Here is a 22,893-nt window from a genome sequence, read left to right on the forward strand (position 1 = left end):
TATTTTATTCGAATAAAGATAACGAGACGAATAACATTTTATTCGACACTGTCGAATTAATATTCAATCGAATAAAAATTTATCCGAATAAGAAATTATTCGTACTAGAATAAAGTGTTTTCTTTCATAGTTTATTTATTTCTCCCATATTACTTTTTCGAATTATTCAAATAAAGAGTTATTTAAAGAATAAATAATTTTTTGATTAAATTCGAATTATTAGAATAAAAAATTATCGGAATTATTGGAATAAAAAATTATTCGAATAAAGAATTATTCGAATTATTAGAATAAACAAATTTTCGAATAAAGAATTATTCAAATTATTAGAATAAAAAATTATTCGGATTATTAGAATAAAAAATTATTCGAATAAAGAATTATTCGAATTATTAGAATAAAAAAATGTTCGAATAAAGAATTATTCGAGTTATTAGAATATAAAATTATTTGAATAAATAATTATTCGAGTTATTAGACTAAAAAAATTATTCGAGTATAGAATTATTCGACTTATTGGAATAAAAAATTTTTCGAATTATTCGAATAAAGGATCATTCGAATAAACAGATACAATAATTCCTTGGTAAAATATTCGACTAAAAGGAGCTCATTCGGGCGATAATCTTACGTGAATGTCTATATTCGAAACGATCCGAATAAATGCCCAACTCTGCCCGAGGGGCGGCGATTGTTCGCGCGAAATTACGATAATTAGGCTAATTCCGGCGAGCCGAGCGAAACGAAGCGGCGAGACGGCTGCGAGCTGCGAACGCACAACAAGTGGGTGTCTCCACTTTCACCATTATCGTAACGGTATACTCCCGTATTCTAATTCCCTTTGCGTGTCACTGGTTCGCTCGTCGTGTCGTATCGGGTTCACTGTAATATTATTTTCGTTACGTATCCACGTTTGTTTTCAACGAGGAACGTGCTCTTTGCCTTGCGGTTAGGGTTATCGTCCAACGCCGTTCGTGATCGAGATCGGGAACCGTATCGCCTGCGTATCCTTCCGAGAAGCCGGATCCTGTTCGAATTGTAACGAGATTCGCAAACGTTTTGGCGAAGCAGTAACAGAAAGTACGAGAATCAACCGGGTCCTTGTGTTTCATCGCTAGGCTGCGGATTTTATGCATTTTTTAATAGAAACGAACAGGAGCAATTCAAGACAGTCGACAAGTTAAAATAATCGATGAGTATCGATGTAATATTTTCAACTTGTTGAAACTGTAACAGAAAGAATTAAATGCACGTTTGGTACTTATTTCTTGCAAGTGGTGCAGAATATTTTTTTTTGCCTAAGGATTCGCAGTTTAGTCATTGCTTATGTGTCACTCGGTTTCTCTATACCTTGAATAGGATTCTCGATTTGGCTAATGTTTATACTAACGACGTTGGCCTCTTTAGTGATGATTTTAATCAATTAAGAAATCAACTGATGTTATCAGCAGCTCGTGTTTGCTTCGTATATTGTAATAATCACGTTCTTTTCATTTTTATTGTTATTCTATTATTGTTACTATTATCATTATTATAATGTTAAATTTTTGTAGAAAAATTGAAAGGGCATCTAAAAACATTTACGTTAAATGAATCGATATTAACGCGAAATCTACGGAGCCGATCAAAATGATCGGTTTCACATTTTGTAATTTAACGTTGTCGAAAAATTAAGGCCCCTTTCGTACGAAAAATTGAATAAATTATTATAATTATAATATATAATATATAATATATAATACATAATATATAAATATAGTTATAATATATAATTTATATATAGTTATAATATACAATTATAATTATAAATATAATTATAATTTATTATTATATTATATAATAAAAATGACGAAAAGTGGAAATAAATTCAATCTTCAGATCAACACGCGTCATTCGCGTTTATTGTCGAATTCAATGAGAGAATCGGCGAGAATTCTGCAATTTTCTGTTGCACCGCGAGAAGCCGTAGATTTCGCCAGGCGAAAAATTGAGTCTCGCCGTGAATGGCGGTGGCTGGGTTTCCATGGAAATGCTCGATTTGGCAAGAATCGGTTTGGCAAGAGGCCGTTGCGATCGTTGAATACCGAGCAGTCCTCGCAGTCCCGGCGCTCGCGAGAGAGCGACTCGAATTTTCGTGGAAGCGTTTAGCATTTTCCCGCGATCGTTCGTTCCGAAATTTCGACACGATGCTCTCCTCTCACTGTATCTGGTCGCCGCATCCACCGTGGAACGGACGGTTTGCGAAACCAATGCGACTCGGCGCGTGCACGGTCGCGTGCGCTCCTCGTCGCGTCGCATCGCGTCGCGTCGCGTTGCGTCGATTCGATCTAGTACACGCACGTCCACGGAGAAACGATTAATTATCATTACTGGCTCGTCAAGCACCGCCCCGAGGCCTGACAGGCTTCCCCGATGCGACTCCTTTCGAGCAAATGAATTCTTAACCCGTACCGATCGAAGCTCACGCATGTTCGCTGTCATTCTCGCGATTTGTAGAGCGTGATGCTCGAACGCGACACAGTTTCGAACCCGCCGATTACGGCACGGAATCACCACCGCTCGCGAACGGGCCCGATCGGGGGTCCCAAAAGGTTCCCTCTAACTTCGATTTCGATCGTGTTCCGGTCGCGCGCACCGATCGATCGATCGAATATTAGTAATCGCTGCGGCGACGCCTGGTTCGCCAGCCGAGATTCCACTGCCGTTTTCGGAGTTTACGCGTCACGCGATAGCGAATGCGGCTGGCGGATTAGTCATCGCGAGAATTTTAATGGAGCCGGTCAATCGAGTCGCGAAACGAGATACGAGCGACTTCTGGGACGAGCATTATGTAAAACATTATGTAAAAAAAGCACACTTCGCCCGCCACTGCGCATGCATATTCGCGTTCGTACACGTCTCTCCTAATTATTCGTTCGATACATATGAAAAAATTATACATATATTTTATTCCAGAGAGAAGTTCAATTTAATTTAATTTACTTTCCTTCGATTTAATTGAATTGAATTTAATATATCGTAATTTAATTGAATTTAGTTTAATTCAGTTTAATTTAGTATAATATAGTTTAATTTAGTTTAATTTAGTTTAATTTAATTGAATTTAGGATAATTTAGTTTAATTTAGTTTAATTTAGTTTAATTTAATTGAATTTAGGATAATTTAGTTTAATTTAGTTTAATTTAATTGAATTTAGGATAATTTAGTTTAATTTAGTTTAATTTAATTAAATTTAGGATAATTTAGTTTAATTTAGTTTAATTTAGTTTAATTCAGTTTAATTTAGTTTAATTTAGTTTAATTTAAGTTAATTTAGTTTAATTCAGTTTAATTCAGTTTCTTTAATTTATTTATACGTATAGGTAAACACCCATTTTTACAATATAACAGAACAAAAACATATGTCAAATAAGGAGGTAATTGTGTGTTGTTCGTTTGTTTCGCTTTCCGCGTATCGGCCGTAATTAGTAAGAGTATCCGATTTCATTGAAACATATTCTGAACTTTCGTATTCGTTAAACAAAACAGATTCTGGCGCCAGTTGTTCGAAAAGAATTCCGAACGAACAACAACAGAATAGTCGAAGAAAACGATGAGCATGATCCTAATTTTTCAGTCATGACGTATTGCATGAACGTGAAGTGACTAGGAATCTTGCCGCACAAGAAATTTCATTAGAAATGCAAAAATTAAAAGCAATTCTCTGCTCGACAGTTTTGTTCCGTCGCAAAAATCGCATAACGCGCTTAACGCCGATTCACCTATCAGCTGCTGTAAACACAATGATTGATGGATCGCGATTGAACTCGGCATCGTAAACTCAGTACGACGGCACCTTCTTACGTACAAAATGATTATTTCAATGTATGCAGCACGAGACTGCAGAACAAGACATTCTGTGTACCTTTTCTATGGTATCTTTTCGTGTTATGGTCGCGAGAAGAGTGCAGGGTGGCAATTTTTGCGCCACGAGATAGCGAACGATCACGCGGAAACGCAGCGTTCGGTTCCAATACGAAAGCGATCTCGCGTGTATCTTTTCAATTTTGTGGTGTAATCGTTGAGGGAGTCGAGAATCTACCACCTTCGCAGTCTGAAAAATCACGCGGATTCCATGCCAGTGGGTTAATTGCGCGTGCAGCGCGAATTAACTTTGCTCCGGCGCATTCTTCTTGGCGTTTAGGGAACCGTTAGCGATACCGAAGTCCAGGTGCACTCCTCCAGGATTTTACAGACATCTACTAGGATCTGCTAGGATTTACTAGGATCTCCTAGGATCTACGGTAATGTCTCTCTAATTGACGCTCAGATTGTCCACAAAAATGGACAATTTAGGAAGAGGAGGAGGTTCATTTTTACAGTTACGAATTGTCAACGACTATAAAAACGAGCTGAATAATCGTAATAATAATAATCGTATCTCCTCTTCCCAAATTGTCCATCGATGTGCACAACATGAGCGTCAGTTAGGGAGACATTACTGGATTTACTAGGATTTACCTAATCCCCCAACGCTTCCGTTACCGTAACTCCGAGGGGTCTCGATTCCACATTTGCACGCTGGCAGTTACATTCGCCGAGAATCGTTGCGGCAACCGATGCTTTTGCAGCGACGGATGATCCTCGTCACCGAGCACAGCGAACGAGCGAAAGTTATCGTCCGTTCAAGGTTCTGTGTGCCGTGTAAACGAAACAGGCGACACTGCGAAGCGTTAATACCTCGCTTTGAAGTAGCAAGGAGAAACAAAAGATCGGAGGAGCGGTTCGGAAACTTTTTGTGGACTGCGAAGGACCTTCGCAGATTTCACAGATTGTTCTCCAACTTTGGGATTGCTTCATAACTTCCGAAGGTCCTTCATAATGTTTGGAGCTCTTCCGACGATCACTGAAAATGTTGGAGACTTTGTAAGAACCTTTATTAAGATATTCAATAGCTTTTTAGATATGTATGGTTGAAGTACAAAAATGATACATTATACTAAAATTATATATTATGCAAGAAATGATGCATTATACAAAAATTATACATTATTCAAAGATTATACATTATACAACAATTACTAAAAAATCATACATTATGCAAAAAATGATACATTATGGAAAAATGATACATTATACAAAAATTATATATTATTCAAAGATTATACATTATACAAAGATTATGCCTTATACAAAAATTACTAAAAAATCATACATTATGCAAAAAATGATACAATATGGAAAAATGATACATTATACAAAACTTCTACAGCACCATCGCAGAATCGTAATAGCTGTAAAGCCTTACATTTAAATTCTGAAAGTGTACAAAAAAATGTCCGGCGATCCGCATAACTTATCCACTGTAATGAAAATTCTCTTCGAACAATTGAAGAAACAATGTCAGAAAGAATGATATCTCAGAAATAATTGAGTGTCTGCCCCTACAATCGTATTATATTCGTAAACAGGAGAACAAGATCGATAAATGCGCGAAGTCCCGGCTAAATTGGTGACATCAAGGCTTTGCGGTCACCTAACAAGATCGTCTCCTACGCGCACGCCGAGCTATCATCGTACGATTTTCAAGGGAATCGTTCGTTCTCACCGATTCGAATGTCCAAGCCTCGCCCGTATAGTTCGCAAATAGAGGCGATAGTATCTGCAAATAGGCGTGTACTTCGCAAACGAACGATCGTAACCTGCGGCTAAGTAACGATTATTCGGTAGATTAACATCAAGGTTCTGCCGCGCGATCGAAGCCTATGGTAAACGCGTCCGCCGACACCGTATACTAGTCCCTTTTTTTAAACGACAGACGCCGATAACTTTCGGTCAGTCGTGAACGGTGCACAGTGTATTTCTCTCACATTTTCCCTCGGCTTGGGGCACGAAATTGGACAACTTGGAAAGAGGATTTTGAGACGAGCAATTATAAAAACTAGCCGCGCGGCTCGAATACAGCAATGTCTCTTTAATTGACGCTCAAATAATTCACAGAAATGGACAATTTGGGAAGAGGAGATACGATTGTTCGATCCTTGCGGTTCATTATTATAGTCACATTACACTGTTCGACACGATTTTTGGGTTCCTATAGCCACTATGAAATTCTTGTAGAGCTTCACTTCCTGAACATGAATCCGAAAACCGAATTGCTCCATCACCCTCAGTTTTTTAAATAAACGAGCTTTTGTAAAAACCCAAAATTTTCGACAAAAATGAGGTATTGCATGAAAAGTACAAACGTTAGAAAGTTCTAATTAGTGTTAAAAGATAGAGGAGAGATTTCCGAATTTATTAATTGTTTTTGGTCCGAAATATCAATAAATTAATGTCAAAGTACCCATAGCTTCGGCCCTGTCGGACAGAGAGAAGCGAACAGCGAAGCACATGGCGGCAAAACATCGTGTACATGTTGCCGACGAACATTTTCTCGACCTACTCAAAATGTACATCGTTCTGACACTTCTATCCGGCCGTTTCTTCTTCGGAAATGTCTACAGAATCCGATCCTGGGTAGAGTTTTCGTGCTGAACAAAGAACTTTTCGTAAAAATACAAAAATATTGCGGAGAAACTGCGCACGTCGACACTTTTTTAAACTTTCACATTAATTTATCGATATTTAGGACCAAAAACAATTAATAAATTGCATGCCACTATATTCGGGAAACTCTCCTCTATCTTTTAACACTAATTAGGACTTTCTAACGTTTGTACTTTCCATGCAATACCTCATTTTTGTCGAAAATTTTGGGTTTTTACAAAAGTTCGTTTATTTAAAAAACTGAGGGTGTGATGGAGCAATTCGGTTTTCGGATTCTTGTTCAGGGAGTGAAGCTCTACAAGAATTTCATAGTGGCTGTAGGAACCCAGAAAAAAAGTTTGATTTTGTCGGACAGTGTTATTAGTCACATATAGTCGCATTATTATAGTCACATTATTATTGTCAACAACTATAAAAACGAGCTACAAGGCTTGCATAATCGTATCTCCTCTTCCTAAATTGTCCATTTTTGTGGACAATCTGAGCGCGAATTAGGGAGAAATCACTGTATTCTCGCGAATACAGTCATTTCTTCCTAATTCGCGCTGAGAAAGCGCACAAAAATGAACAATTTGAGAAGCGGAAATACGATTATTCAAGCCTTGCAGTTCGTTTCTACAGTTACCTATTGTCAACAACTACACAATTGCATAATAATCGTATCTTCTGTTCCCAAGTTGTTTTTCGGTCCCAATTTCGATCCCAAGCCGAGGGACACTCGGAGAGAAATTACTGCACCGCGACGAATAGAATAGAGAAAGATCGAGTCCATTGGGCGACGGTAAATTGTTCTTTCCTCGCGTAGAATCCCGGCGTCTCGATCGTCCGACTTGCGGGAAACCACCCACGCCCGTCGTCCTTCCCGACGTACCGTTTGTCTCGCCTTTTTCGCTCCGAAGATCATCCTGCTGACCTAGAGAAACGAGTGGGCGGGTCTCCGTCCTCTCGATCCTTGTTCGCGGCAATTAATTCGGTCGCAGCCTCGAGTCGTCGCAGAAACCGCACGGTGTTCTCGGACGGACGATCGGGTCCGTCCGCCGGTGGTCAAGGCGAAGCGGAAAAATCGGAACGCCGATTTCTGTCCGCCGGAATTAGACGGGGCTCGCGGAATATCTATTTCCGTGCGTGTATTTGGTAATGCGGTGCAATTGGTCGCGAGGTTCCTGGAACCGTCGCTTTCGACGAGATCACTGGCCCCGCATTGGGTCATGCAAATTTAGACAGAGTGAAACGTCTATTCTCGAGTCCGTAGCCCGGCCGAGTGCGTAGATCCCGAGGATCTACGGAACCGGTCGACGATCGAGTGGAACCGGCGCGGCGATCGTTGAACACTGTTCGATGAACGGACGACATCCGATCTGTCGATGGAGTCCGACGATGTCCGGTTTCTCGCACGCTACGTAAACGACTCGGAATTGGGCAAATGTACCGATTACTGCGGGGTCATGCTTCGATTGTACGTTGTTTGAATATTTTTCTCAATTTATCGTGAAATAATATTGCAATGGTTAATTATGAATGGCTAATTAATAATGGCTAATTCAATGGCTAATTATGTACTGAAAGTAACATTTACATTGTTATTGATACTTAAAGAAAAACTTAACAAGATACCGTTGTTTGTATGTTTCTGTGTATTAGAAATAATAGAAAACAGAAATACACAAATACGGTCTTTTTTGGTTTTTGTTTAAATATCGGTGACAATGTAAAAGTTACTTTGAGTCTGTAATTATGCATTGTGGCGAGGATAATTATGGATTGAAAGTAATATTTACATTGTTATTGATACTTAAAGAAAAACTTAACAAGATACCGTTGTTTGTATGTTTCTGTATTAGAAATATAATAGAAAACAGAAATACACAAATACGGTCTTTTTTGGTTTTTGTTTAAATATCGGTGACAATGTAAAAGTTACTTTGAGTCTATAATTATGCACACCGCTGTATGCTCGATCATTTTATTGAAGAACGAGTATTATCTATAATAAAAGCAATCCAATTCAAAGCAGTGCAAAAAGAATGTAAAATGGCTCGAACAGTAGCAATTCTTTGGCGATCGAGGCAGGAGAAAAAAAAGGTCTGTTTTGTACCGCTTATAAAAAATGTCTTGTGAAATCCTTAAAAATATGAGAATGATTGATTTCTCCTTGAACGGAAGTACATTCCGATTGAATCGTACAAATTTATTGCAAACAAACTATTTACTATCACTTTTTACTTTCCGATTTATTTTTCACGTATTTTAATCGTGCAGTAGAACCTCGATTAACCGAACCGGATTTTCCTCGATTTTTATCATTTACATTTCTGATTATCTCAAGTATCAACGATTAAACTATAGACCTATCATCTTACACCGTATCAATAATTTATCGAAAGAAAAAAAATACTAACTATCAATTCTGAATTCGGACAAACGAAGTTCTACTGTATTAAAGCAAAGAATACTGCGGTAAAGCGTACACACCCGCGGTAATAAATACGTTCACCCTCGAGGCAGCATGGGTGGCGTCGAAGCGGGACGATAAGATCGACGATTGTGGTCGCAAGCTCTCCAAACACCTCGGTGATCCAGTCCATGAATCATCCGGCCGTGGATCGAAGCCGCGTTCGCGAAAGAAGCCGCACAACCGGGGCACGTTCGGAACGTTGTCATAAAGATAATCGCCACCTCCGCATCCTCGCTTCGCGAAAGCGCCGTTAATTCTCTGGGCTGTCGTTCTGCGCGGGGAGAGGCGACGTCGACACGGCGTTAACAAGCCGGTTAGCGCAAAATCCGACGTGACGCGACGCGACGAGAAAACCGGGTCACTGCCTCGGGATTTTCCTATTTTCGGCCTCCCGACCGCGTCGGCGATCACCTTCCGAGATCGTTCGCGTCCGCGTCGACGCACCTGACGCTCTCGATCCCGTGTCAACAATCGCATGATTTTTTTCACGAACGTTCTCGCGCGCGGATTCGCGTCGCGAACGGTCTGCCGCGGCGCTACGATGTTCCAGGCGACCGTCGTCGGAGTGTTCTCTCTTAACGACTTCATTGTGAACGGCACAAAGCGTAAACAGTCATTAGAAGCTTTAACCTCGACGGTTAAGCGAAGGAATTACCGGCGAATCCGCGCTTCCTGTCGCAGCTTTCTACTCGCGCCACGGTGGAACGAATTTCGGCGAGTGTTTGCGGGGCAACAATCATTATTATTATTATTATTATTATTATTATTATTATTATTATTATTATTATTATTATTATTATTATTTATTGATTAGATGAGCAAAATATCTTTGAGATTATAGGATATAATAGGTACAATGATTTACTTCGGAAATATGTAGCGTAAATTGCGTCGGAAGATTTAGGAGTCGCAGACAAAATTTATGCTGTTGTTACAGGAGTTTATGTATCTGATGATTCTGTTAAGATAATTGCGATGACCATAATGGGTGCGGTGGATTTTTCTCGTTTAGGAAATGACGGCGTCTAATAGACATAAAGTTATAAATATATAAAGATATAAAGTTGATCCCTCGACATTGCATTTTCTTCGCAGTGACTGCGATCAGAAATTTTTCGATTGCAATAATTTCTTGGAAGGGACAGAAAATTGATGCTTATTGTGTGCCTAAATTTACTCGAGTGCTTAAATATTGATGACAAATTAGAATTTTATTCCAATTTTGAAGGATAGAATAACACATCTATATTTTAATAAGTTATTACTAGAAATTTTCATGACGAGACGGACTCGTCGAAGTACGGCAAAGGGTTAAGCTTATATGGATTCTCGGGGACGCTTTATAATTTTAAGGGCAAACATAAGATCGAACATAATACTCCGGCGTTCAAGAGACGTTAACCCTTTGCACTCGAACGGCGACTCTGAGGCGACGATAAAAATTGCTACACTATTTCCAAAAGAATTTGCACGTTATTAAAATTTTGATACATTGTCAAATAATAGAAGTATAAGTAAATATATATAATAACTTATAGTACAACTTATACTATTTTTATTTAAATTCTATTTCATATGTATCAAATAAAAACAATCATAGCAAATGGGAATACTGTAGGTTGAAACAAACGTCTTCATTCTCGTGTTAAAATAGTCTCGACTGCAAAGAGTTAAATTCGGATAGTTTGAGATATGCGTGTAATCGTGATTTGTTAAAGATAGATGACAGTAAAGCGACGAAATAATAGAACAGTATTCCAAGCGAGGTCTTGCAAGAGAACAGTGCAGCAATCTTAGAGTCTGAAGATCCCGAAAAACTTCAACGTTCTATACAGAGTGTCCCCGAAATAGGTGAACAAACTTCGGTATTGTATTTGTTACTTGCTTAAAGAAATTGCTGAGAATTACAATTTACAAAAATGAACAATTTGGGAAGAGGAGATACGATTATTCGAGCCTTGCAGCTCGTTTTTATAATTGTTGACAATCGGCAACTATATGAATGAACCTCTTCTTCCAATTTTGGTTTACAAGCTGAAGGAAAATTCGGCAGAATTTACTGCATCTTTCGCAAAGTTCTGACGTATTTCGAGTTTTCTTCACGCGTTCGTTCGCTTCGAAACTTTCGGAAACCGTATCGCTGTCGAACGTCGTCGATTTCCGCTCGAAATCGGCTCGCGCAGCAGCGTCTAGCTAGACTCTAAACAATTAGCCCGAAGGAGTCGTGTACTTAACACTCTCGTCGCAGCTTTCTAATCGTTCGGTTACACTGTAACGAATTTCGGCCAGTGTTTATGGAGGAGAAAAGCAGCCGCAACGAGTTTTGCAATCTTCCCCGCGCGACAACCTTGCCTCGTGTCTTCGCGGCCTCCTAGAACGAAGCTGCCTGCGTGTTTTCTCCGCGAAAGAGCTACAGATTTTCACCTGAATCTTCGTTTACTTGAAAACTTCGGGAGCCGATCAACGCCGCCGGGCACATCGGTTTGCTCTTCGTTCGAAATCGGCTCGAAACAACACCGTCTAGATATGAGCCGTTTATTTTGAAAGTGGCATAAGTCACTTTACCGTAATGAAAAGTGGTGATTTTTTAATGTTTATACGAAATTATTTATACCGAGAAAAATATCAGTATCCTGAGATAACAAATACAAGTAAATCTTCTCGAAAGTTAGCATCCATATTTTGAAACGTGTTCAAACGCAAACCCTTAAATATATCGATTTAAAAACAAAGTGACTTATGTCACTTTCAAAATAAACAGCTAATATGTATCTAGCCGGGGACGAGTCGTCCAGTTAACACTTGTCGCAGCTTTCTACTCGTTCGGCTACACTGTTGACTGAATTTCGGCCAGAGTTCGCGGGACGACAATGCAACCGCCACGAGTTCTGCAATTTTCTGTAATTTTCTGCAAGCGCCGAAATCTTGCCTCGCAGCGCTTTCGCAGCCTTCTGGGACGAAACTTGCTGATTTTCTCCGCGAAAGAGTTGCAGATTTTCATTTGTCTTTTCGGACTGATCTCGGTTCAGAGAAACGGTGTCGAGTTCCATTAACATGTACAGCGACAATGTTTACGTCGACACTCGTTTCACCGACATTGACTTTATGTTTACCTGTCAATCCTACTGAATGGCTACCCATTGGCAGCTAAATATAAAGTCAATGCCGGTGAAACCAACGTCGGTCGATGTAAATATCCTCGGTGATTTCACCGTGTCGGTTAACTAACCCTCCGGACGGCGGTCCATTTTCACGAATGCGTACTATTGGCGACGTTTGTTTGATCTTTTTTAGTTCCAGCTAGTTATCCGGCTATTTAACGAAACATTTTTCAAGACATTTCTCGCAGACTTATTAGCCTTTCCGTCGATCCTAACGGCAATTCATTTGATACAATTGCCGGAGATTGAGTACAGTAAATTCTCCCTAATTGACGCTTAACTTGGAAACGAAAATAGACAATTTGGAAAGAGGAGATACGATCGTTCGAGTCTTGCTACTCGTTTTTATAGTCGTTGACAATCGATGACCATAAAAACGAGCCGAAAAGCTCGAATATTCGTATCCCCTCTCCCAAAATTGTCCATTTTTGTGCGCAATCTAAGCGTCGATTGGATGAGACTTTACTGTAATTAGCGAACGATTGAAATACTCCGGATCAAAACTGACACAGCCATCGCGCCGCGATGGTTAAAACTGTCGCGCGAAATCATTGTTGGTCAAACGATATGGCTTAAAGCGGGGGCGTCAAACTCGCGGCCCGAGATGAACATTTTTGATGTCAAGTATCAGGACGTAAACAATAATTTAACTTTATATATGCTTATTACAATGTACTAGTCAAAATAAAAATATTTGTTTCTATGAACATTGATTTCTTTTTGCGGCCCACCTAAAGTTAAGCATTGTATATTTGGCCCAAGTTAGCTTTTGAGTTTGAAAGGCTTAAAGCATTGTCGATGATTTGATACAAGTCCGCTATAGCAAGGTCTGAGTGTCGAAGATGACAGATAAGAACGGAGTTCGAGGATGCGCGAGTCAAGGATAAAATCGCTGATTTACGGACGATCTTGGAGCGTTTAAATTAGTCGAGAAACAGAAAGCCGTCTGTAGATATTTATATACACGATTATCTATTAGACTGCGGATCTGTATGCAAATATGGCATGATTTCTTAAATGCAGATTTTTAAATCAGTTTTTTTTTAAATCCATCGAAACGTATAAATATGAGCAATTGCGCTTTCACTCCCGTTCCAACGACGAATAATCCTCCAGCCGACGAAGCAAACTTTCTCGTAATTGTAATATCTGTGAAATGACGTGTGATAAAAATCCGCGGTCCAATAATCGTCGATATGAAACAACGTCGGCGTACGGCACTCGCGACGATAATTAGCCCGCGGTCCGGACGTGGAACGAGTCGTCCAGTTAACAGGTTAATTGCCGTCGCGCCTGGTGTTAGGGCTGGCCCCAGGTCTCATAAAGCAGCTCTGAGCCGTATTTAGAAGTAGCAGAGTTCTGAACTTGGCGGGGCGAGCGTAGGCTGCAACGAAGGCGGCGGCGGTCTCGGTCTCTCGCCGGTTCATCGGAATTCCCTCGATTTTCAGCTGGCTCGATTCAGGATAGTTTTCAAGGGGGCTATTGTATAATGCATCGCGCGCATCCCGGTCGATCCGCGCGTGGTGTCGCATGGCGATCCCTCATTCGCGCCACTGTTCTCACGAATCGCGACGACTGTTCGCGATGGGACGCGCGACGGTTCGCTCGTAGATGCTCGCATAGGCACGCTCCCGTCGGCCGATTCGACTGTTAAGCGAAAGGAACGAGCGACCGAGGGACAGAGATAAAGAACGGGGAGAGACTAGACTGTTGTTGCGGTTCGACGAATTGGTCGAATCGCTCGATCCGGCATGGGCGAGGCCTAGAACGCGGCTAGCACACGCCAGCAGCCTGTCTCTCCCGGCTCGATTCAGCTCGACTCGGCTCGGCTCGGCTCGAGAGTCGAGAGGCGAGTCGACCGCGTCCACGTTCACACACTTTTTTGCGTCCACGCGGCGGACCGGTAGTTTTATTAAGCCCATACCGGTCGCATGTGTTGCGCCGCGGACCGTCTACCGGGTGTTTGCAGAGAAAACGAACCGACGCTCGAAAACGGCGACCGACGCGGACGAAGCGAGACGACGGCTCTTTCGTCTAGGCGTCAGTGGGAAGCCGTGTTTTCGTTCGACGACCAGCTGCGTGGGTCGGGGAAAAGTTGCGCTCTCTCTCTTTCTCTCTCTTTCTCTCCTGTCGATGGAAATTCCGAGAATCATTCGATCAGTGACATCACGTTATCAATTATTTATTTTTGCGAAACCGCCTCCGCAGCGGGGAACGAAGGTCGGCCGGATGGCCGAGCAAAAATGAGCCCATCGCGCTGCCCGTCGACGTATAAATACGTCCCCACCCCCCGGCTTTCTCGCCTTTCTCCCACCCGGACTCGCCCGGGTCTCGGGCCCTCGGAGAAACAACGGTTTCGACATGGATCGAGAACGTTTTGTACATATTAACATTTTTACAAATATCGATCGGAACCGAGGACCGCGATGAAATCGATGTGACGATGCACGCGGAATCGAATCGTGATCGAGACAGAAGAGAAAAGTAACTGTTACTTAAGAAAGTACCGAAACCGATTCACACCCCTGTAACGGTTACAACATCTTCTCGGCTCTCGTAACTGTTTCAGAAACCGAAACCGATGTTATCGTTAGGATTAATGTTATTTATCCCTGTTCTTTATTATAAAAATGGGTGTCTGTCCATATGTATGAACTATATTAAATTAAATTAAATTAAATTAAATTAAATTAACCCTTTGCACTCGAAGCTATTTTAACTCGAAAATTAAAATAGTTTTTCGGGCCTATAATACTTCCATTTGATACCACTTATTACATTTTATGCGTGCGACATTGAGGTTTATGATTCAAACAACAATTACACTTTGCGCAGTTTCTTAAATATAAAAAAAGTTCGGCGATGTTAAAAAGTATTTTCAAACGCGATATAACAATATTTGATGGCGCCTCGGAGTCGTCACTCGAGTGCAAAGGTTTAAATTAAATTGAATTAAATTGAATTGAATTATAACTAGACTGCGAATTTTATGCATTTATGACAAAGATAACTAGATCGAATGCAAAATAGGGAACAATTTAAAAGTATCATTGCATCAACCAGTTAGCTGATGCAATTTCTTTGGAAAGTGCACAAGTTACAGTTATTATACTGTATATGTTTGATTATCTTCATATTTTACTGAAACACGCCACTTTAATAAGATGCATAATTTAATAAAGGATATCAAAGTATCTACCTTCTTAATCAATTTAGCTGTTTTTCACGAGCATTCTCGTCACGAAGAAATAGCAACATTTTCTGTTACGACGAGCACACTCGTCGTACACTGACTAACCGATCGACATGAAATTATTCGAATTACCAACGAAAGAAACAAACGTCCACGTAGTTCGCGCAAAGATCCGGGATCTAATTATAACAGGCGTTTTCAACCCCTGTTTCGTACCCGTGAACGCAACGTTGTCGAGCCTCGCGCGCAACATTCGCACAAATGTCCGAGGATTCCTCGTTAACTTTATTACACGGCTATCAATTTCGCCGTCCGATATCAAACGTTCCGCGCTTTATCGTTCGTTTATGCTCATTTTTATGGGCACTGAAACCCCGAAACGTTCTGTCGAGCACGCGCTTTGATTCGCCGGTTTGATCGCTATCGGATCGGCCGGTCGATGACTGGACGAAAACGGATTTCTAGTTAGGCGAATTCGATCGGCCCCGAGGAGACACCGGAGATCGCGCGAGCAACGAGGATCGCGATCCTTTTGCCGCCGCGGTGTTCGGGTTATATATACTCGCCTGCGCTTGGTGTGGCCTTCGTTCTCTGGGTTGCATGACAATCGTAGCTCTCGACCCATTATTGGCAACCGATATTGAGTAACAACGTTTTGGCAACCGCGCGTGATCCGTACACTTGTCGAGGGAAACTCGGTTGCGATAGCGCTCCGATCCTCGATGCTCTCGAAATCTTTCGGTGTAACGTAACTCTGCGAATCGTACTTAACCCTTTGGCTACCAAAGGCATATACATGTATACAGGGTGACCCAAAAATGTCTCGCAATCCGGAAATGGCGGGTTCCTCGGATCATTTGAAGCAACTTCTTCCTTTACAAAAATTTTCTCCGAGTCACCGTTAACGAGTTATTAACGAAAAACAGTCGAGTACGGCTGACGCGAGGCGGCCCAGCCAACCAGCGCACGAAGCCCAGTTCCGCTCATTCGCTCGGTTGCCTCGCGCCAGCCGAGCTCGCCTCTCATTGGTCACTGTTTTTCGTTAATAACTCGTTAATGATGCCTCGGAGAAAATTTTTGTAAAGGAAAAAGTTGCTTTAAATGATCTGAGGAACCCGCCACTTTCTGATTGCGAGACATTTTTGGGACACCCTGTATATAGACGCTTTCACAAGTCTGCCAATTGTATACGAAAGACGTAAATACACGCCATATTTATTAACGCTTTATACTGAACCACCAATCATTATCGAAGGAATGTCCAAGTTAATTAAATTAAAAATAGCTTAGCAAACGACTTAGAGTAGATTAAAGACTGAATATTTTTAATTTATTCGATGGTTCTCTCCGAAAGTGCGCCGCAGTCAAGGGTTATGGATTTACAAAGCAGCCGACGTTCGCATAAGTTTTGAGGGATGATTAGTCAGCTTCGCTTTTCTTCGACCAGGATTTAGCAAAGTTTCGATTTCCTTCGTTCCTTCGACAAATGTTCAAGGTCCGACGACTTTTTATACTAAATTTTTCATTTCAAATTTTTATTAGACTTTGCTGTGCCGAAGATAATAATAATTTGCAACACAGGCGACATAAAAGCAATTATACCAGTACCATCATAAAGATATTAAAATAATACAGTAGAAACAAGAATAACGATAATAAGTGATTAAGATAAATACAGTAAAATTGAAAGACTGAGTCTGTCTAGACATCTTGCTATTTTAATCGCAACATGCTCTCGAATTAAAGAATATATTCAATTATTTCCTCTGAAAGATTCTTTCAAGAATTTCGAAATACAAAATGTGTACAAATTTGCACGATAGTAGTATTCAAGATTTACAAAGTAGTCGATGTCTGTATAAGTTTCAAGAGAAGAGTCAGCTTCCTTTTCGTAGACCAAGCTTCAGCAAATTTTTTGTTCTCGTCGCTTTGATTCTCTTCGACAAATATGCAAGGTCCGGCGACTCCTCGATTTTCCTCGACGAATATACCGATCGGAATAGTCGAAACAGGGACCCTAAACGGCCGAGAGAGTATAGCACAGTCGCGACCCAGGCTCGTTGACGCGAAACAATGCCCGACACGCGCGCTCGTGCTCGAACGTCGCGGTCGCTTTCTTCTAATTCCATCGTGGGCCCCTCCTAGACGGTAATTGGTCAATGATGCAATTCTCCGAATTGAAAAAAATTAGTCCGGCGACCGCGTGCCGCGTTGAAAATCTTAGCCAAGTGGGACCATTTACCGCTCATCAAACGGATTGTTTCTACATTGGAGAACAGGGTCGCGCCGCTTCAATCTAGACGGGACAGGCGCGCGGGTGATGGCGAGCATGATTGGAAAAGGAGCCTGTTCTCGCGTCATCGATTGAAATTCCGATTGAAAATAAAAGTCACGGTGGCCCGGCTGGCTCCGTATATCCTGTCCACCGGCTCGAATAAATCGCAGGACGTTGGCGTTCGTCGACTGCGACGAGGAAAAGCCTACGAGCAACTTTACCCACGGAAATGTTAAACTACAGGGTGTCCCAAAAATGTCTCGCAATCCGAAAGTGGCGGGTTCCTCGGGTCGTTTGAAGCAACTTTTTCCTTTACAAAAATTTTCTCCCAGGCACCATTAACGAGTTATTAACGAAAAACAGTGACCAATGAGAGGCGAGCTCGGCTGGCGCGAGGCGACCGAGCCAATGAGCGGAACTGGGCTTCGTGCGCTGGTTGCCTGGGCCGCCTCGCGTTAGCCGTACTCGATTCTTATTGGTCACTGTTTTTCGTTAATAACTCGTTAACGGTGCCTCGGAGAAAATTTTTGCAAAGGAAGAAGTTGCTTCAAATGATCCGAGGAACCCGCCATTCCCGGATTACGACGCGTTTTTGGGACACCCTGTAGAACCGCAAAGCATGGAGCGCGATCTGCCGTCTTTCGTTATTTATAACAATTATTCCTTGTCGCAAACGTCGCCCACTCCGTCATCGTCTTTGTCCGAGTTATCCGGGTTGCTGATATTGGGGCAATTGTCGCATACGTCGCCGATCATGTCCTCGTCGGCGTCCTCCTGACCTTTGTTGTCGTTGTACGGACAGTTATCAACGGTGTTCGGTACGCCTGAAAATGATCCTAATGAGAACAACGTCGAATATACGAGCATCTAGGTATACGCGATCTCGCATCCGTTCACCATCGTCGTCGATGTCATTGTCGCAAGTGTCGCCGATTCCGTCGTTGTCCGTGTCTTTCTGACTGGGGTTCGCATACAACGGGCAGTTATCGTTGACATTTGGTATGCCGTCGTTGTCAGCGTCCGGATCACAGGCGTCGCCGATTCCGTCGCCATCGGCGTCCTCTTGGCCACTGTTCGGCACTTTTAAACAATTGTCCGCGTTGCACTCTGGCGCGGTACATGGAAGCTTCTCATCTGGTATGTCATCCTTATCGCTGTCTGCGCCGCACTCGTGGCCATCTCCCGCCAATCCGGCACGGCACTGTCAGTAAATTCGGTTCCTTATTAATTCCTCGTAATCGTCTCGTTAATCGAGTCGGTGAAGGGGATATTGACGCGAGATGGAGCGGTTACCTTGCAGACATAAGCTCCGGCGCCTGTGTTCACACACGTAGCGTTGCTCTTGCACACTGTAACCTCGTCGGGGCAAAGCTGTCCATCGGGCTTGCAGCCGCTCGTTCTATCGCCAAGGAATCCTGGTAGACACGTGCCGCACTCGTACGATCCCTAAAAGAACGACTCGGACCAAAATATTTAATCAGTTAACTGTGGCGACGAGTACACTCGTCAAATACAACGTAAGCGACGCTGTTAAAATATTGGATCGAACGGACGGTTTTGTTTTATAAAATTATTACTAATATTTATTTATTTTCACTTGACATTAACATATGTTATATACGTAATGAACGAGAAACGCGGGAAAAATCAAATACTTGTAAAAGTTAAAAAAATTCAAGGAACGACACGTGATGGCGCTTTGCACGTCGAACAGCAATATCGTGATTCTTTTCTAATCTTATTTTTTGTATAACAATGTAAACACCCTCGCGTAGGATTCGCCGCAAAATATTCTAAACATCTTGAAATTTGAGGATGTTTCACTAAAAATTGTTTTCGATAAAATTACGATTTAAGTAGCCAATGCTCACTATTTTTTACGCAAGAGTATATTCGTCATGACACAAAATACTGCCACTTCTCCATGACGAGAAGTCATAATAAATACTAAATACTAAGAAAATACTAAGAAATAGTATAAAGAAATACTAAGAAATACTAAGAAATACTAAGAAATACTAAGAAATATTAAGAAATACTAAGAAATACTAAGAAATACTAAGAAATACTAAGAAATACTAAGAAATACTAAGAAATACTAAGAAATACTAAGAAATACTAAGAAATACTAAGAAATACTAAGAAGTACTAAGAAATACTAAGAAATACTAAGAAATACTAAAAAATACTAAAAAATACTAAGAAATACTAAGAAATACTAAGAAATCACTAAGAAACAACGTGAATGACGAGTATACAACATAGTACATACAATATTATATACGTATAGTATATTTTATACATATATACCATCGTGTTGATGCATTCTACAAATTTGCCGCAGCCACCGTTATCGGTGTCGCACTCGTTTATGTCCAGATAGATCAGCTGGGCCTCTGTGTGGTTCAGATCGCTTCCTCCTACGCTGGATCCGTTGAGTCCATTCGGGTAAGCTACCGAGTAAAAGCAACTATGTTTCGCGAATTATATATATATATTCTGTTATACGTAATCGATCAGATTTCATCGTTAATCAAAGTCCGTGTCTTGGAACTTGTTCTTCGATTCAGAGTCTTTCAAAACAGACTACAATAAATTCTCTCAAATTGTTTCTTAGCTAGGAGACAAAAATGGACAACGTTGAGGAGAGGGGATTCGATAATCCGAGCCTCGCGGCTCGTTTTTATAGTCGTTGACAATCGGCGACTATAAAAACGCGCCGCGAGGCTCGAATTATCGTAACTCCTCTTCCCAAATTGTCCATTTCTGTGTACACAAACTAATGGTCAGAATTTACAGAATTTACTGTATTACCATCTGCAATTCATATATCGCGTTTCAAAATAATTTGTATATTGTCAAATTTTGTTATATTCGCAAAACTGTTGAAAGCGTAATCATTGCACGAGTCACAAGACTCAAAAATGCACTAAGAACATGTATGTTATAGGGAAGAAGGTTAAGAAAAAGATTAAGAAAAACTCTCGGTCCCTTCCTATGGTTTTTTTTAAGCGGATCCTCGAAGCCAATTAGGGTGCAACCAATTTAATTTAATTCACTTATATACATATATACGGATGAACACCCATTTTTACTATAACAAAAGCGAAAACGTATCTTCTTTGAATCGACGGAGAATCAGTAAATTAGGTAATCATAATTAAGGGACAATTTCAGAGGATTTCCTGTATTTACTGTACACGTCTTACCTCCATCGGTCGTGAGATCTGAATCAACGCAGTAAGCGATCAGAAATCTCGCGACGGTCAGCACCGCGACGATCAACGTCCGGATGATCTGCATTTTCTATCACCGTTCGATACCGATTCACGTGGTCCTTCGGCTGCTTCCACTGCTGAACTGTTTACTTCGATATTGAAGCGTCGATTCGAGTCCTCCCAGATCACAGGAAACCGTAGGCGTCCGCTTTCAGAACTCGCGAACAATTCCGGTATTGATTAGAGCGGCCGCGTCCGGCTATCAAGGACCCATTTCCACGACTTTCAACGGCGCCGATAACTTTGATACAAGGCCAAGCAAATCGTTTCTGCGAGATCGATTTTGCAGTTGAAACGCAGTTCAACTGGTTGCCGAGCGATATCTGCGCGCCGTCCGATTGCGACGTACAGTAATGACTCTCTAATTGACGCTCAGATTGTCCACAGAAATGGACAATTTGGGAAAAGGAGATACGATTATTCGAGCCTTGCGGTTTGTTTGTTACAGTTACGAATTGTCCAAAATTATAAAAACGAGCCGCAAGGCTCGAATAATCGTATCTCCTATTCCCAAATTGTCCATTTTGAGGGGCAATCTGAGCGTCAATTAGAGAGACATTACTGTATTTCTTTCATTTGAGGGATTAAATCAACCCTAACATCCCTTCCTGGTGTCGATTTGACATTATATTATTCTGGTGTTTTTAGAAGAAATCATCTCAGACTTTATGACTTTCTACGAATACAGTGATGTCTCCCTAATTGACGCTCAAAAGAAGAAGAAGAGAAGATACGATTATTCGAGTCTTGCAGCTCGTTTTTACAGTCATTGACAATGCACAACTATAAAGATGAACCGCAAGGATCGAATAATCGTATCTTTTCTCTTCCTAAATTGTTCATCTTTGTGGACAATCTGAGCGTCAGTAAGGGAGACATTACTGTATTTCGCAAAACAAATTTTTGATTTGACCTAAGAGGGACGCATTGAGTTGTAAAAACGAGGGCGAGGCGAGGGTTAATCGCGACTGATTAATCGACTAATAAAATCGCCCGATAACCCCCGGTGATTTGGATCGCGATCCTCTGGATCGTGGTGGCTACGCGAAACGGTGCGTTCTCTTCCGCCTCTCGTCGAGAACGGTCTGGCTGGTGATCGATGTAACGACGCTCATTGTCCCGTAATGAGGCTGGGAGGGACAGGATGCTCATTGCATACGCGTTTCGAACAAACACGCCGGGCGGATTCTCGCACGAGAAGAAAGAACGAGAGAGAGAGAGAGAGAGAGAGAGAGAGAGAGAGAGAGAGACAGACAGAGAGAGAGAGAGAGAGAGAGAGAGAGAGAGAGAGAGAGAGAGAGAGAGCCGATCGACGACCGATAGATCGGCGCAAGCCTCGGATTCGCTCGTTTCACGAGCTCCGACGGATCCGAGGCTAGCATATTATATTATATAGTATATAGTATATATATATATATATATATATATATATATATATATAAATAATATATAGTATATATATTATATATTATATAGTATATTAACCCCTTGCCATACTTTGACGAGTTCGATTCGTCATGAAAATTTCTAGTAATAATTTATCGAGTATAGCTGTTATTCTGTCCTTTAAAATTGCAATAAATTTCTAATCTCTTGTCATCAATGTTTAAGCATTCAAGTGAATTTAGGCATACAATAAGCAACAGTTTTCTTTCGCTTCTAAGAAATTATTGCAATCGAAAAATTTCTAATCGCAGTAACTGCGAAGAAAATGGTATGTCAAGGGGTTAAAAGACGAAAGCCGATTCTCGAAGAGCGACGATTCGCATGATGCTACTTCAGAGTGCAACGGCATTCGCGCGTTCCGGTGAACGACGCGTCCAACGAAACGCGCGATAAAACCGACACGGATCGGTCAAGTTTTCCAGAATTCGTGGACTCGCCGCTGTCGCGGTGTTCACGTTGAGTCAAACTTCCGTGCATTATGTTTGGAACATTGGTCTGCGGTCGACCGAGCGCTATCCGGGAAGGCCAGATTTCTGACAGCCTCGAACCACTATCT

General features: G+C 41.4%; 2 protein-coding genes across 4 annotated transcripts in view; one reads left to right on the plus strand and one right to left on the minus strand.

Annotated features, from left to right (window-relative positions):
• LOC117220279 (uncharacterized) overlaps positions 1 to 22,893 on the plus strand; it is a 350,048-nt gene that overhangs the window by 38,179 nt on the left and 288,976 nt on the right. The gene's annotated exons all lie outside the window — the stretch shown is intronic.
• Positions 16,857 to 21,005, minus strand: LOC117220312 (cartilage oligomeric matrix protein). The gene is made up of 5 exons (XM_033470177.2): positions 20,823 to 21,005; positions 19,924 to 20,066; positions 18,907 to 19,059; positions 18,511 to 18,814; positions 16,857 to 18,437 (listed from the first exon to the last, which is right to left on the minus strand). The coding sequence occupies exons 1-5, from the start codon at positions 20,914 to 20,916 to the stop codon at positions 18,271 to 18,273; spliced, it is 861 nt and encodes a 286-aa protein (XP_033326068.2). The 5' UTR covers positions 20,917 to 21,005; the 3' UTR covers positions 16,857 to 18,270.

This window comes from Megalopta genalis, chromosome 1 (genome assembly GCF_051020955.1).
Source record: "Megalopta genalis isolate 19385.01 chromosome 1, iyMegGena1_principal, whole genome shotgun sequence".
NCBI lineage: Eukaryota > Metazoa > Arthropoda > Insecta > Hymenoptera > Halictidae > Megalopta > Megalopta genalis.